Below are 13,271 nucleotides of genomic sequence, written 5' to 3' on the forward strand. Positions count from 1 at the left end.
CACATTTCTGAGCCAGCTCCCCATTCTTTTATGAAACCCTAGAGAAGGCAGTGAAAGTGTATGGGGGTGGGGAGAGGGGAGTTCCCAGCAGGTAGTTGATAGGGAAAGATCAGACAGAAGCAAATTATTTGAATTTGAACTACCACCGATAACAAAAGAAGGGGGGGTATGAGAGTGGAAGGGTAGCGCTGTCGTCCTCGCTCTCCTTAGCTCATCTCCATTCTCCACTCTAGTTCCTTCTGCCAGGAGCCCTTTCTGCAGAACCCACACTCACCCTCCACTCTTCCTGCCTCAAGTTCCTGGGGTCCGCGCAGCACTGGCTTCACCGATGCGTCCGAACCCGTGCAAAGAAGCGCAGCCTTTCTGGTCCCACTCTCCCCCGGGGCTCCCCGCAGCCTCCTGGGGGTCCCAATTCACCCCTATCGGCTCCCCGCAACCTTCTCTGCGTCCCATTTCGCCTCGCTCAGCAGGAGGAGCGGGACATGACCTACAGGGTGTGTGTTTGTGGTAGTGGTGGGGCGGGGCGGGGGGTAGATGCTGGTGGCGGAGGTGGTGGTGGAGGTCATCCCGGGACGTCTCGTCCCTCCCCACCCGGACGATCGCCGGGGGATTGGATGTCGCAGTTCGGGCCCCGGGAGCCCAGCCCCTGGCCCGCGGCTCAGGGTATAATTAGCCGCGCGCCACTGCCACTGTCGGCGACGTGGGGGTGCTGGACGTCGGGACACGCGAACCCGCGCGCAGAGCAGGAGAGCGGGAGCTGCTGCACCCCCGGAGGGTGACTATGGGGATGGGGACAGGGCTGGAGTTCCGGGGGACCCGAGCGTGCTAAGGAGCCCGGTCCGCAAGCGCCGCACAGCCCGGCATGCCAGCTCCCGCCTTGTTTTCAGAGCCCGCGACTAACCTTTGGCTGGGGGCCGCTCTGGGGATGCGGGGGAGTCCCCAGTCTGACCCCCCTCTTCTCTTTCCTCCGTTCCCCCCCACCCCCCGCCCTTGCAACAAGTCCAGCGGACCTGGGCCATGCGCGTCTCCACGCACCGCCCCTCGGACCCGGGACGCGCGTCCCTCCCCGCCCCGAAGGACAGCCTGGACCTGCCTTTACCTACTCGCAGAAGCCCCTCCTGGCCTCCGTCCCCGGACGACGACCCCGGCCTGCCTCCCTTCCCTCGGGAAGAGCCTGGCCCCAAGTCCATGGCACCGGGATCCCTGCCCTCTCCAGCTTTGACGCTGGAGGAAGACGAGGACAGAGATGAGGACGAGGGGGGCGCGGGCGTGGCGGAGCCCGAGGGGCTGCGCAGCGAGGAGCACCCCAGCCAGTTCTTCGCCGAAGCCCAGAGGCTGCGTGAGCAGAGGCTGCTGCTGGACGAGGAGGTGTCCGTCGGGGGGCGAGTATACGGGGTGCATAGAGTGATTCTGGCCGCGGTGAGCAGCCTGTTCAGAGACAGGCTGCTGGGAGACGGAGGACCGCGAGCCCCCTTAAACCTTGACGTGGCCCCCAGAGCCTGGGAGGCCGTGGTGACCTTTGCGTACGAGGGGGTGCTGGGCCCGGCCCCGCCGAGAGATGTGCTGCTGGCGGCCGAGGCTCTGGGGGCGCCCCGGGTGAAGGCCGCGGCGCAGCGGGGCTGCAAGGCCATCGGAAGCGCCAGGGACGAGGACCAGCAGCGCAGCCAGGCCGAGGAGCTGAGGGAGAGCCTGCGCAGCATCGAGCTCCTGTACCAGGAGGGCGTCGGGTGCGACCTGGAATTGGAGGCTGCGGGCTGCAGGCTGCGGGGTGAGGGCGTGTGGGGCGCTCCCTGACTACAGGTGCATAAGTCACCGGAATGCGGGGTGGGGAGGGGGGTGCAAGCAGCAGGAGGCTTGCACCTTGACGCAGTGGTTTCTAGCCTTGGGTGCCTCCCCTGACCCACTAAGAAGAGGGCATGCGCAGTTGAGTTGTTTTCCTGGGCAGTCTGTCCTGACAGACTTAAGCTGACCCTCTGCCCTCTGGCTTTGCCTGTGCCCAGTGACAAGGAGATTATAGCCAGCTAGCTGATGCCAAGGGTTCCGGCATGCCAGCAAAACAAGCAGAAAGTGATTGACTCAACAGGGATTACTGTCTATTTGAGACACAAGAAAGGCAGAGGAACACCATGGAAAGCTAAGAATGTTTTCCTAAGTATGTTGGAAACCATGGCAGAGATGGGTTCTATAGTCAATGAGCAAGATTTCGCACTGTTTTGCTGCCAGATTAATAGAAATAGTTTTTTTTTGGGGGGGGGGGAATAGGGTTTTTTGTTTTTCTTGTTTTGCAGGACTGGAGATTGAACCCAGGTAACATGCATGCAAGGAACTACTTTCACTGAGTCACATCCCTGCTAGGCCATGGCCATTTGTGATTAACTCTGCTCATCACCAGGAAAACTAAGGAGGCCTGAATAAATATTATTCAGATTCTGCTAGCACTTAGTGAGATATTGAGTACTAAGAATTTTTACATGACATCTCTTTTCATTCTAAGGAGAACTAGTGATTCTCTTAACAGTTAGTGAGATATTGAGTACCAAAAAATTTTACATGCCATCTCTTTTCGTTCTCATGGAGAACACAGGCACAATTTTTTTTGATGCAAATAAAAAGCATTAAATCCAGAGATTGGCTGGAGAGATAGATGGTAGAGGGACTACCTGGCTTATGGACAATCTACATTCAATCCCAAGCACCACATATAATTTCCTGAACACCACCAGGAGTGATCCCTGAGCACAGAACCAGGAGTAGCCCATGAACATTGTTAGGTAAGGCTCAAGATCCCCCTAATCCCAAATTAAATTCCAAGACATTAACTGGTGAGAACCTAGATACAAAGTCATATGTATCAGCCAGGTCTGATTTTGAGGGGGGGATATGGGGGCACACCTGGCAAAATTCTTAGGGACCACTCCTGGTGGTGCTAAGGAGACCATATGCAGTGCAAGGGATCAAACTGGGGCCTGAACCATGAAAGGCAAGTAAGTGCCTTAAACCCTTTTACAATCTCTCTAGCCCCTAGCCATATCTGCTTTTACTAGTATATTTATTATTGCCTCCTATGCTACTAAAGACATGTAGGACCTGGAGAGTAGAGTTAAAATGCAGACACACCAAAGTTTAAAATGAAATAGTATACAGAAGATCCAGTTCAGTTTTTAAACTTTATCAATAAAGAAGTCAGACTTCAAGACATTTCCAAATCATACAACTATTGCTTATTGGAGGAATAACTGGCGCCCAGTGCTTCTGGGGACTCCAGAAGGAAAAATTCTTATTTCAATCCTTTTCAGATGCTATAACAAAAATACCATAGAAAAGGATTGGCTTAAGAACAGAATTTTATTTCTCATAGTTCTGGGTGTAGAAGTCCAAGATCCAGTCCAGGTTTTGGCAATAGACCCTCTTCTGTATCTTGGTGGAGTATCCCATAACACACACACACACACACACACACACACTCACACACCACCACCACCACCACCACCATCATCACCACCACCACTATCATCATTATCATCATCTTTTTCTTGTCTCTACTTATAAAGATATAAACCATTCATTACGGCACCCCTGTTCATGACCCACAATTACATTGGGGACTGGGACTTCAGCACATGAATTGGTGTTTGTGGGGGCTGGGATGAAGAGGAAGTATTAGGTTCATAGCAGATTCTGAATGTATTTGTTATCTCTGCTAACACTGAAAAGAGAGGAGGTTTAAATTTTCATAATTATAAAATCCTCACTAGTGTTTTGAATGGGGCTGGAGCGATAGCACAGCGGTAGGGTGTTTGCCTTGCATGCAGCCAACATGGCCGACCCGAGTTTGATTCCTCTGCCCCTCTCGGAGAGCCCGGCAAGCTACCGAGAGTATCTCGCCCGCACAGCAGAGCCTGGCAAGCTCCCCGTGGCGTATTAGATATGCCAAATACAGTAACAACAAAGTCTCCAATGGAGACGTTACTGGGCCCGCTCGAGCAAATCGACGAACAACGGAAGGGCCTTTACCTTTACCTTTATGTGTGTTTAGAAACTATTTCAGAAGTTTGATCCTTGGTAAGTATTGAACTACTGTCAACGACCTCACAAGACAATGTTCTAGTAACTCTTGCCTTTTGAGAGAAGTGAATTGGCCTCAGTTGGTTAAAGCAGCCAGAAGTGTCTAAGCTTCCTGGGAAGCTTGACCATGAGACTCACCTTAGAGGACTTACTTCATCAACCTCTTTCTCTTTCATTGTTTTGGTTTTGGGGTCATACCTGGTAGTACTTAGGGCTTACTCCTGGCTCTCTGTTCAGGGGTCATTCCTGCCAGTGCTGAGTATCAAACAGGGCTGTTCATGTACAAGGCCAGGGACTTAATCCCTATACTATATCTCTGGTTGTGATGCAAAAAAAAAAAAAGTGATTTTTCTGTGCTGGGAATAGAATCCAAGGCCTCACACATGCAAGGCAAGTACTCTATCACTGAGCCACATATCCAATTCATAAGGAATCTTTTTTGGGGGGGATGGGAGTGTTTCTGGGTCACATCTAGCAATGCTCAGGGGTTATTCATGACTCTGCACTCAAGAAGTACTCCTGGAGGTGCTAGGGAACCATAAGGGGTGCTGGGAATCAAACCCAGGTTGACTGCATGCAAGGCAAATGACTTACCAGTAAGTACTATCTCTCTGGCCCCAGCTCATGAGGAATCTTAAGCACGAAAACTTGGGTAGAAGCAGAAGACAGTCATAAAGATTGGGTCAGCCATTCCCAAGTGAAATAACTTTCTGAGAAAAATCTGACTAACAGAATGGATGATGCTGGTTTTTTTTTTTTTTACAATTGTAAAGGAAAAAAACTGTACCCAGTGCACAACATAGAAGAACCTATATAAAATACACATTGATTTTTGCTGCTCATTTTATGTCTCAGTCGACCTGGACCAGAACAACAACAAACTAAAAAATGAAAGCAATGTTTATCAAAGAATCTGTAGGTCACTAAAATTAAAATCATGTAGGGTCCTTGGAAATGTTGCAATACAAATTCCTGGACAGAGAGTTAGTGCTTGCTTTTTATGCCCCCTTCACCTTGCCCTGTTCAATTCACAAGCACCACCAGGAGCACACCCTGAGCACAAAGCCAGAAGTACCGTCTTATGAGCAATTCCAGATTTGGCCAAAGAAATAAATGAACAAAAGTTACTAGAATATCCATTTAGAACTATGTGTCATATAGGGTGAATTCTCAAAACTGCCTCTTTTTTTTTTCCTTTCGGGTCACACCCAGCGATGCATAGGGGTTACTCCTGGCTCACGCTCTCAGGAATTACTCCCCGCGGTGCTCTGGGGACCATATGGGATGCTGGGAATCTAACCCGGGTCTGCCGCATGCAAGGCAAATTCCCTACCTGCTGTACTATCTATCACTCCAGCCCCTCAAAACTGCATTTTATTTTATTTTGCTTTTTGGGTCACACCTGGCGATGCACAGGTGTTACTCCCGGCTCTGCACTCAGGAATTACCCCTGGCGGTGCTCAGGGGACCATATGGGCTGCTGGGAATTGAACCTGGGTCTGCCGCGTGCAAGGCAAACGCCCTACCCACTGTGCTATCACTCAAGCCCCCAAAACTGCATTTTAAATTTATTTTTGAGGTATAAAGCACATTTCAACATGTGATATCTTTTCTATAGTTTAGTAACATGCTTATAATATTATAAACAGCTTTAGTTCTTATGTACAATGTCGCATTTTAAATGCACACCATGATATTCTGATGCAGGTCAGTTTGGTCTGGCCAAAATTTGGGGTTGCCCCAAATTTTTAGGATGGTGGGGCTGCAAAAGTGCATGGCAGTTTGCAAAGCTCTGGGTCTCCTTCTGCTTCTCCCTCTTACAGTTCACCGAGCAGCCCTGGCCTGCGGCAGTGAGTTCTTTGGGGCCATGCTCCTGAGCGGAATGAAGGAATCCCAGGGCACAAAGGTATCTCTGCACACCATCTCCGCCCAGGACCTGCGACTGCTCGTCTCTTTTGCCTACTCTGGGGTTGTGCGGGCAAAATGGCCAGGACTGCTGAGAGCTGCCCAGGCTGCTCTCCTGTACCAGAGCTCTTCCTGCCTGGCTCTGTGCCAGAATGCCCTGGCCCAGGGTCTCAACCCAGCCCGTTGCCTGGTCCTGTTCCCCATGGCCGACGCCCCGGGCTTGGAGAGACTCTGGAGCAAAGCCCGTCACTACCTCCTCACTCACCTGCCTGCTGTGACTCTGTGCCCCTCTTTCCCTTCTCTACCTGCTGCCTGCCTGGCCGAGCTCCTGGACAGCGATGAGCTCCACGTGCAGGAAGAGTTTGAAGCCTTCATGGCTGCACGTGTCTGGCTGGCTGCCCACCCTGAGATGCCAGAGTCAGAGGCCAGGGCCCTGCTTCACTGCGTCCGCTTTGGCCGTATGTCTACCAGGGAGCTGCGGAAGGTGCGGACCACCGGACTGCCTCCACCGCTGTCTGCAGACTTGCTGCACCAGCTGATAGTGGAGGCTGAGATCCCCGGCCGGGCGAGGCGAAGGGAGCCCGACCAGGCTCTGATAGTGATTGGTGGGGACGGGCTCCGGGCTGATATGGCCGTGAGGCAGCCGTCCCGGAAAGTGTGGTGGGCTCGGGCCTTCTGCTGCGGCACAGGCCTGGTGCGCACGGTGGAGTGGGGACGGCTGCCCACGCTGCCCGCCCCGGGGCGCTTCCGGCACGGGGCTGCGAGCCTGACCGGAAATGAACTGTACGTGTGCGGGGGACAAGATTTCTACTGCAACTCCAGCACCCTGGCCTCGACTCTCAGGTACAACCCTTCCCGGAGTGTGACATGCCCCAAGGGGAGAAGCTCAGGAAACTATTCCGTTTACCTCAGCACCCCAGGGTCAACTCTCCTCATCTCTTGTCTCTCTGTGTGTCCAGGTGGGACCCCAGTCAAGAGGACTGGGAGGAGATGGCCCCATTGTGCCAGGCTCGCTGCTTTTTCCCACTGGTGGCACTGGATGGGCTTCTGTATGCCCTGGGTGGACGAGACAATGGTGTTGCCCTCAACTCTGTAGAGACCTATAACCCAGAGCTCAATGTCTGGAGGTGAGCTGGGGAACAGGGCAGCGAGCAAGGGCCAGGGTCGGGGTGGCAGGTGTTGGGCACGGGGAAGCACTTGGAAGAAAAGGGGCCTTGACAATGATCAACGTCTGCTCATGTGTCCTGTCCTTCCTCAGGCCTGCGCCACCACTTCCGGTGCACTGCTTTGCTCATGCGGCTGCTGTTTTAGATGGACGACTGTACCTGAGTGGCGGCTGTGGCAGAAATGGTCAATTCCTGGGATCCTTGCTTCACTATGATCCCAAACTGGAGAAGCCAGGCACGTTTCTGTGCCCCATGGGAGTCTCTCGGGCTGGACACGTCATGGCTGCTCTAGGGGGTCGGTTGTATGTGGCAGGGGGCCTCGATGAGACTGGGGATCTCCTAAGCTTCGAGGCCTACGACCTGAGGACTAACAGCTGGACCCACCTGGCACCTCTGCCCTCGCCCCACGTAGGAGCTGCAGTTGCTGTCCTGCAGGGGGAGCTGCTGGTGCTGGGGGGCTACAGCCACCGTACTTACGCCCTGTCTCACCTGGTCCACGCCTACTGTCCTGGCCTGGGCCGATGGCTCTGCCTGGGAGCGCTGCCCCGGCCCCGGGCCGAGATGCCCGCCTGCCTCCTGAAGCTGCCCATGGTTCAGCACGTAGCTCTCGTTTCCTCCCAGCTCCAATCCAAACCTGCTGGGTGAAGGAGAGCCGCAGAGGAAGGGGGGCAGTAGGGATAAGAAACATCGGCAGAGAACGGAAGTTGGGGGCAGAAAGAGAAGGGCTTATTCACGTAGGAATTTCTTCTTGCACAATGCTTAACAACACATAAGCTGCTTTTGTATCTGTGGCCTTCATGGAGGAAAAGGTGTTTTAGAGCCTTGAGGAAAGGGTGTTGGGGAAGGGATGACAGCTGAACAGTGAGGTTAAAAGAGGCTGCCCCAAAACAACTCGATAAGGCTTAGGAAATCTGGCATGATTCTTTGTCCGAAAGAGCATCTGGCTGGGAAAGGTGATCAAGAAATTCCAGGGGCCAAGGTAGGGGTTCATGAGCAGACAGTTGGGAAAAGGATGATTCTGACCCAAGAATTAAGGACGAAAACATGGAGATCATCTCTGCAGGAGTTTAAGAAGTGAGAGGAAGGACTGTAATGCACAACTATGCCTTTACCAGGATTTGTTCCTGTCTGTTTCCTGTTCATTGAGACATATAACACTCTTGACAATATTCTTCCATATTCATTATTATTATTTTTTGAATGAGGGGTCCTCCTCAGTGATGCTGGAGGCCACCAGGGTTATTTCTGGCAGTGCTCAGGAAGCCATGTGATGCCAGGGAATCTGGGTCCCTGGCAATTGCCAGACACTAGCTCCAGCCCTTTGAATGATCTCATTGGTCAATTAATACTATCCTTTCTCAGGTAACTTATAGGCCTAGCCTCTCAATTCCCAACTCAGACACCACAGGCTACCCCTAAGAGCTTCTGAGTTTTCAGTCAGAGACAGGAATTCCTGTTTGGAAATGGCATAGCACCAGGGCCTGAGGTGTCAGAGTGATAGGGAAAGAATGCTGTATGTGAGGAAGAGGAGGAGGCAGAACAAAGGGGAAAGGCATCCATGTTGGAAATGGGGTGTTATGAGGCCATTCTAATGGAATGAAAGCAATCAAAAGCCTGACTGGTTCATGTCTTCCTTTTGGAGCGAATTCAGTGACAAAGAGTGAAAACAGGGCGGTTGTGGAGTGAGGATCTTTGAAGATCAGAGAAAACAAAAGAAATGGCTCAAAGGGCTGGAACACAAGCAGAAGGCCTGGGTTCCATCCTCAGTGCGACACGGTTCCCTAAACACCACAAATATTAGAATACTGAGTCCTGCTAGGTGTCAGCTAAAAAAGAAGGAAAGAAAAAAAAAGAGAGAAAATAAGATGTGGCAGAGGAAAGAGTGAGAGGCAGAGAAGAACAAGAAAAAGTCATGTTTATCTTTCCCCTTCTGTCACTTTCAGTTTTTTAAATCCATTTCCCTTTTTCTTGGCCGTGGAAGGGTGAGTCATATACTTTCTCTCTTCTGCCACTCTGTTCTTCCTTTTTTCAAGTTCTCATTTCCTTTCTTCCAGTTATTAATTACCTGCTCTGTACCATACACTATCAGAGACACTCATGAGAAAAAGGTCAGCGAGCACTTGACCAGCTGACTGATTTGGAAATAAATGTATTTTGTGGTGGATGTGAGTTATGGACAAAGTGCTGTGAGGGTTCAGAGGGCAAGGAGTGAACTCTGTGCAGGGAAGGATTCTGGAAGAGAAGAAATCTCCATATGGGAATGGAAGCACACACCAAGATCATGTGGGTTCATTTCCAGACCACTATAGGAAAGCGAATATCATCACAATCAAGTGGCTCAATTTTTTTCCTCAAAGAATATATAAAAAAAAAATGCTTTCCCTGGACTCTTCGTCTGTTAAGTGAAATAATATTATATTTAAAGAAATGATGTCCATAGCTTCATTAAACATGATGGAGACCCCAAACAGTTCATTTTGCTGGGGAAAATGGCTCAATAGAACACGAAGTTGCTGCAACCTTTTAACTGGGAGATGAACTAAATCTGAAGGGCAAACAAGGAGGTTTGAAGTGGAGTTTGAACTGGATATGAAGACTGTCCAGAAAGCTACTTGTCTGTGATGGAAAAAGGACTTCTGGTCAGAGAAAAGAAGCAAGTGGGAGTGACAGGTGGTGGAGGCAGGCATGTAGTCCAGCTCAGGGAAGTCTGCATTGCAGCTCCTGGCTATACAAGGCTCCTCTCTGGAGTGTATCTGAAGACAGTAGCTTTCACTTAGCAGCTGTGCCTTCCCTCCTTCCAATCCCAACTCCACTAGATTTTTTTCTGTCTTTATTTCCATTTCCCACTCCTGAACAGCTCAGGGCAAAGCAAGGTCAGTTCTTTATACAGGTTAATTATGTATTACTATTGTTCACTAAGATTCTCACGCTTGCTCCTAAGAGTGAGATGGAGCCTTTCTTGCATCTTTATTCTGATACCACTTTTGGTTGCTCTGGTTTTTAGATTTCTTTCTTCTACTAAAGATTTTTTTCTCTGTATTTCTGTTTAGAAACATAGTTGAAAATGAGGGACTCATAGTATCTATACGAGAAAAGAGGAAGAAGACTGAAGAAAGGGAGAAGGAAGTTAGAGATTGGCTTTGAGTCTTTAGTGTAACCTAGTCTTTGTGATTTGTTACTCAAGACAGGCTTGAATAAAGGTTTCATCATTATTTAAACATTCTTTTAGAGTTTCTCTACAAAAAATAAACCGCAAAAAACTTCTCAAATCCCAGGAAGTGTTGCTTCTGTTTCCACTTCAGCCTCCACTGTCACCTTTACTGCGCCACATCATGGAAGGCCATCCTCGTTCTGCCTCATGTTTCTGCAGGAACTGATTGGTTTGAAAAATGCCTCTAACCCTCAATATTTCTCCTCTACTCTTCCAGAGAAGCATGTTCTTCATGAGCCTAGCGTCTTTAATCCATGAGGTAAGAGGCAAATTACCATGTCTAAGAGGGTGTGACTCCATCCCAGGTAGAATGGAGAGTCAAAAGTCCAAAAGTATGCAGATGGGGACCTAAGTTGCAGAAATCTTTAGCTTTATTTTCTTTCTAACTCAATTTAAAAATAATAAAATAATAAGGATGGGGTGGGGCTGGAGAGATAGAACAGCAGGTGAGGCACTTGCCTTGCATATGGCCAACCTGTGTGTGTTCAATTCCTAGCATCACATATGGTCCCCAGAGCATCTCAAGAGTGATTACTCAGCACAGAGCCAGGAGCAAGCCCTGAGCATAGCTGAGTGTGGACCAAACACCTCTCTTCAAAGTAAAAATAATAAAAATATGGAGTGAGAAAAGAAGAGGGCATCACTAATTTAAAAACAGAAAAATCGTCAATGAACTGTTCATTAGATAAAAGCCAGGTAAGAGGTTGGAGCCTTCTCCATGTGGGCTGTGATTCAGGTTGCCCTTCCCTGTTCAAAGTCTATTCGCAGTACAAGGTTCTTCTCCATTTGTTGTTTGTGTCTTAGTGGACTACAGCATATCTCACCATCTGCCATGAGGCTTCTGTTTCACATGTCATATACCACCTTTCATATTTGACAGGGGAATGTGATGTTTGTTGAGTCAAAGTGGGGGAGGACAAGAAGTGTTCAGTGAAACACAGGGAGGTGGGCACTTTTCCTAGGTGGTAGAGTCCTTAAGGGCTTACAAAGGCTAAGGGGACGGCACAGTAACAACAAAGTAACAACACTCCCAAGGGAATCACTCTGGCACTACGCTCATCAGTTGATGATTCCTCTGGTCAATAATTAGGGCTGTGAGCAGTATACAGAAGAGAAAGTCATTTCCTAACAACTTGGAGACAGTGGAAATGAGACAGCTTGATGAGAGTCAACCAGTGAAGAATAGAATCAAGTCTAAAGCCCTGGTCGCATTATTTTATTGTCAAATTTTACCGATTTAATTGATGATAGTGATCTGGAGAAAGCTTGATTCAACACCAGGGAGTGGCTAGCTTAGCAAAACAGGATATAACAGAACAAGCACGGCTATATGCCTTCAGCACTGCCCATGAGGAAGAAAAGCTGCAGTTGACTTTGTAAACATTTGTGTGAAATATTTTCTCTGTTGCAGTGATAGTTTATCTTACTCCCTCAAAATCCAACCCAACCATCTTCTAGGGTCAGTCAGTGGTTCTCTGGTAAAAACAGCAGTTTTGAGAATTGGGTCAGCCTGCCCTTTATAAGGGCTTCTTTTATGTGTTTTTATCATTGGGGGCCACACTTTGTGGTTCCAGACACATGGGACCATTCCAATATAGTAATTTTCAAAATGGAATGCTCAGATCAGTGAGCAGAATCATCATTATTTGAGAACATTCTAGAAATGCACAGCGGGTAGGGCATTTGCCTTGCATGCGGCCGACCCTGTTGACCCGAGTTCGATTCCTTCGTCCCTCTCGGAGAGACTGGCAAGCTACCAAAAGTATCTTGCTCGCATGGCAAAGCCTGGCAAGCTACCCGTGACATATTCGATATGCTAAACACAGTAACAACAAAGTCTCACAATGGAGACGTTACTGGGTCCGCTCGAGCAAATTGATGAACAACGGAGGACAGTGACAGTGACAGTGCTAGAAATGTATCCCCTTTGCCCCCAAGCACTAGTTGGGAACATTCACCTAAAGTAAAATAAACATTTTGAAGCTTTAAGAAAAACCCAAGTACTGATACCTGGGTCCAACTCTGGAAATTGTGATTTAATTTTGATTTTTTTAAATGTTTTGCTTTTTGGGTCCCACCCGGCAATGCACAGGGGTTACTCCTGGCTCTGAACTCAGAAATTACCCCTGGCGGTGCTCAGGGGACCATATAGGATGCTGGGAATCGAACCCAGGTTGGCCGCATGCAAGGCAAATGCTCTACCTGCTGTACTATCGCTCCACCCCCAGATTGTGATTTAATTGAACTGGGTATGACTTGGGTTTTAGAAAACTTTTACTGTTATTTTTGCTAGTTTGGAGGCCACATCCAGCAATGCTCAGGGACTACTCCTGTCCTTGTGCTGAGGAATAACTCTAATTGGTGCTTGGGAAAATTATATGCAGTGTCGGGATCAAACCAGGATTGACTGGATGCAAAGCAAGCAAGCACCTTAACCTCTGGACTCTTTCTCTCTTTCTCTGGCTCCTGGAAAAAAAATTAAAGATCTCTAGGTGCTCCAAAATGTGCAGGCCTTGATGGGCTTAATTATATTTTTTCTACTATGACTGACTAGAGTGTGAACTCAAGATTCTCCTGGCCATTCAGGAAGCCATGGCAGTCTTTGCTGCAGTAAGTATCCTGAGATCAGAAGCTTCACTGCTCTTTGGACTCCACTTACATACCCTGTTCTTCACGGATGGGCAGATAACTACCACAGAGGGCAAGCACAGAGGGCCCTGAGGTTGGCACAGTTCAAGGGAGGAGGCCACATAGATTTAGGAAAGATCCAGGTGAATTTCCTCCTCCTTTTTCTTATGCTGTTCCCACTGTCTCCTTACACAATCTTTTTCATGTTTCCTAGTCATTTCTCATTTTCTTCCCTCCCCCTTTGGCTAGACTTCCAACAGTGGTTCTCTTTGTGGGTGGTACTATCGCCTAGTGGT

General features: G+C 49.2%; 1 protein-coding gene across 2 annotated transcripts; it reads left to right on the plus strand.

Moving 5' to 3' along the window:
* Positions 1–646: 646 nt before the first annotated feature.
* KLHL33 (kelch like family member 33) lies at positions 647–9,300 on the plus strand. Of its 2 annotated transcripts, none has more exons than XM_056134064.1 (5): positions 647–775; positions 1,001–1,768; positions 5,889–6,813; positions 6,930–7,097; positions 7,229–9,300. In XM_056134064.1, exons 2-5 carry the CDS (start codon positions 1,018–1,020, stop codon positions 7,779–7,781), a joined length of 2,397 nt encoding a protein of 798 aa, XP_055990039.1. In that variant the 5' UTR covers positions 647–775; positions 1,001–1,017; the 3' UTR covers positions 7,782–9,300. The 2 variants fall into 2 exon arrangements, with proteins under 2 accessions (XP_055990039.1, XP_055990040.1); XM_056134065.1 differs by having other exon boundaries at positions 1,006–1,768.
* The last annotated feature ends 3,971 nt before the right edge of the window (positions 9,301–13,271 follow it).

This window comes from Sorex fumeus, unplaced genomic scaffold, assembly GCF_029834395.1.
Source record: "Sorex fumeus unplaced genomic scaffold, SorFum_2.1 ptg000098l, whole genome shotgun sequence".
In the NCBI taxonomy this organism is placed as follows: Eukaryota; Metazoa; Chordata; class Mammalia; order Eulipotyphla; family Soricidae; genus Sorex; species Sorex fumeus.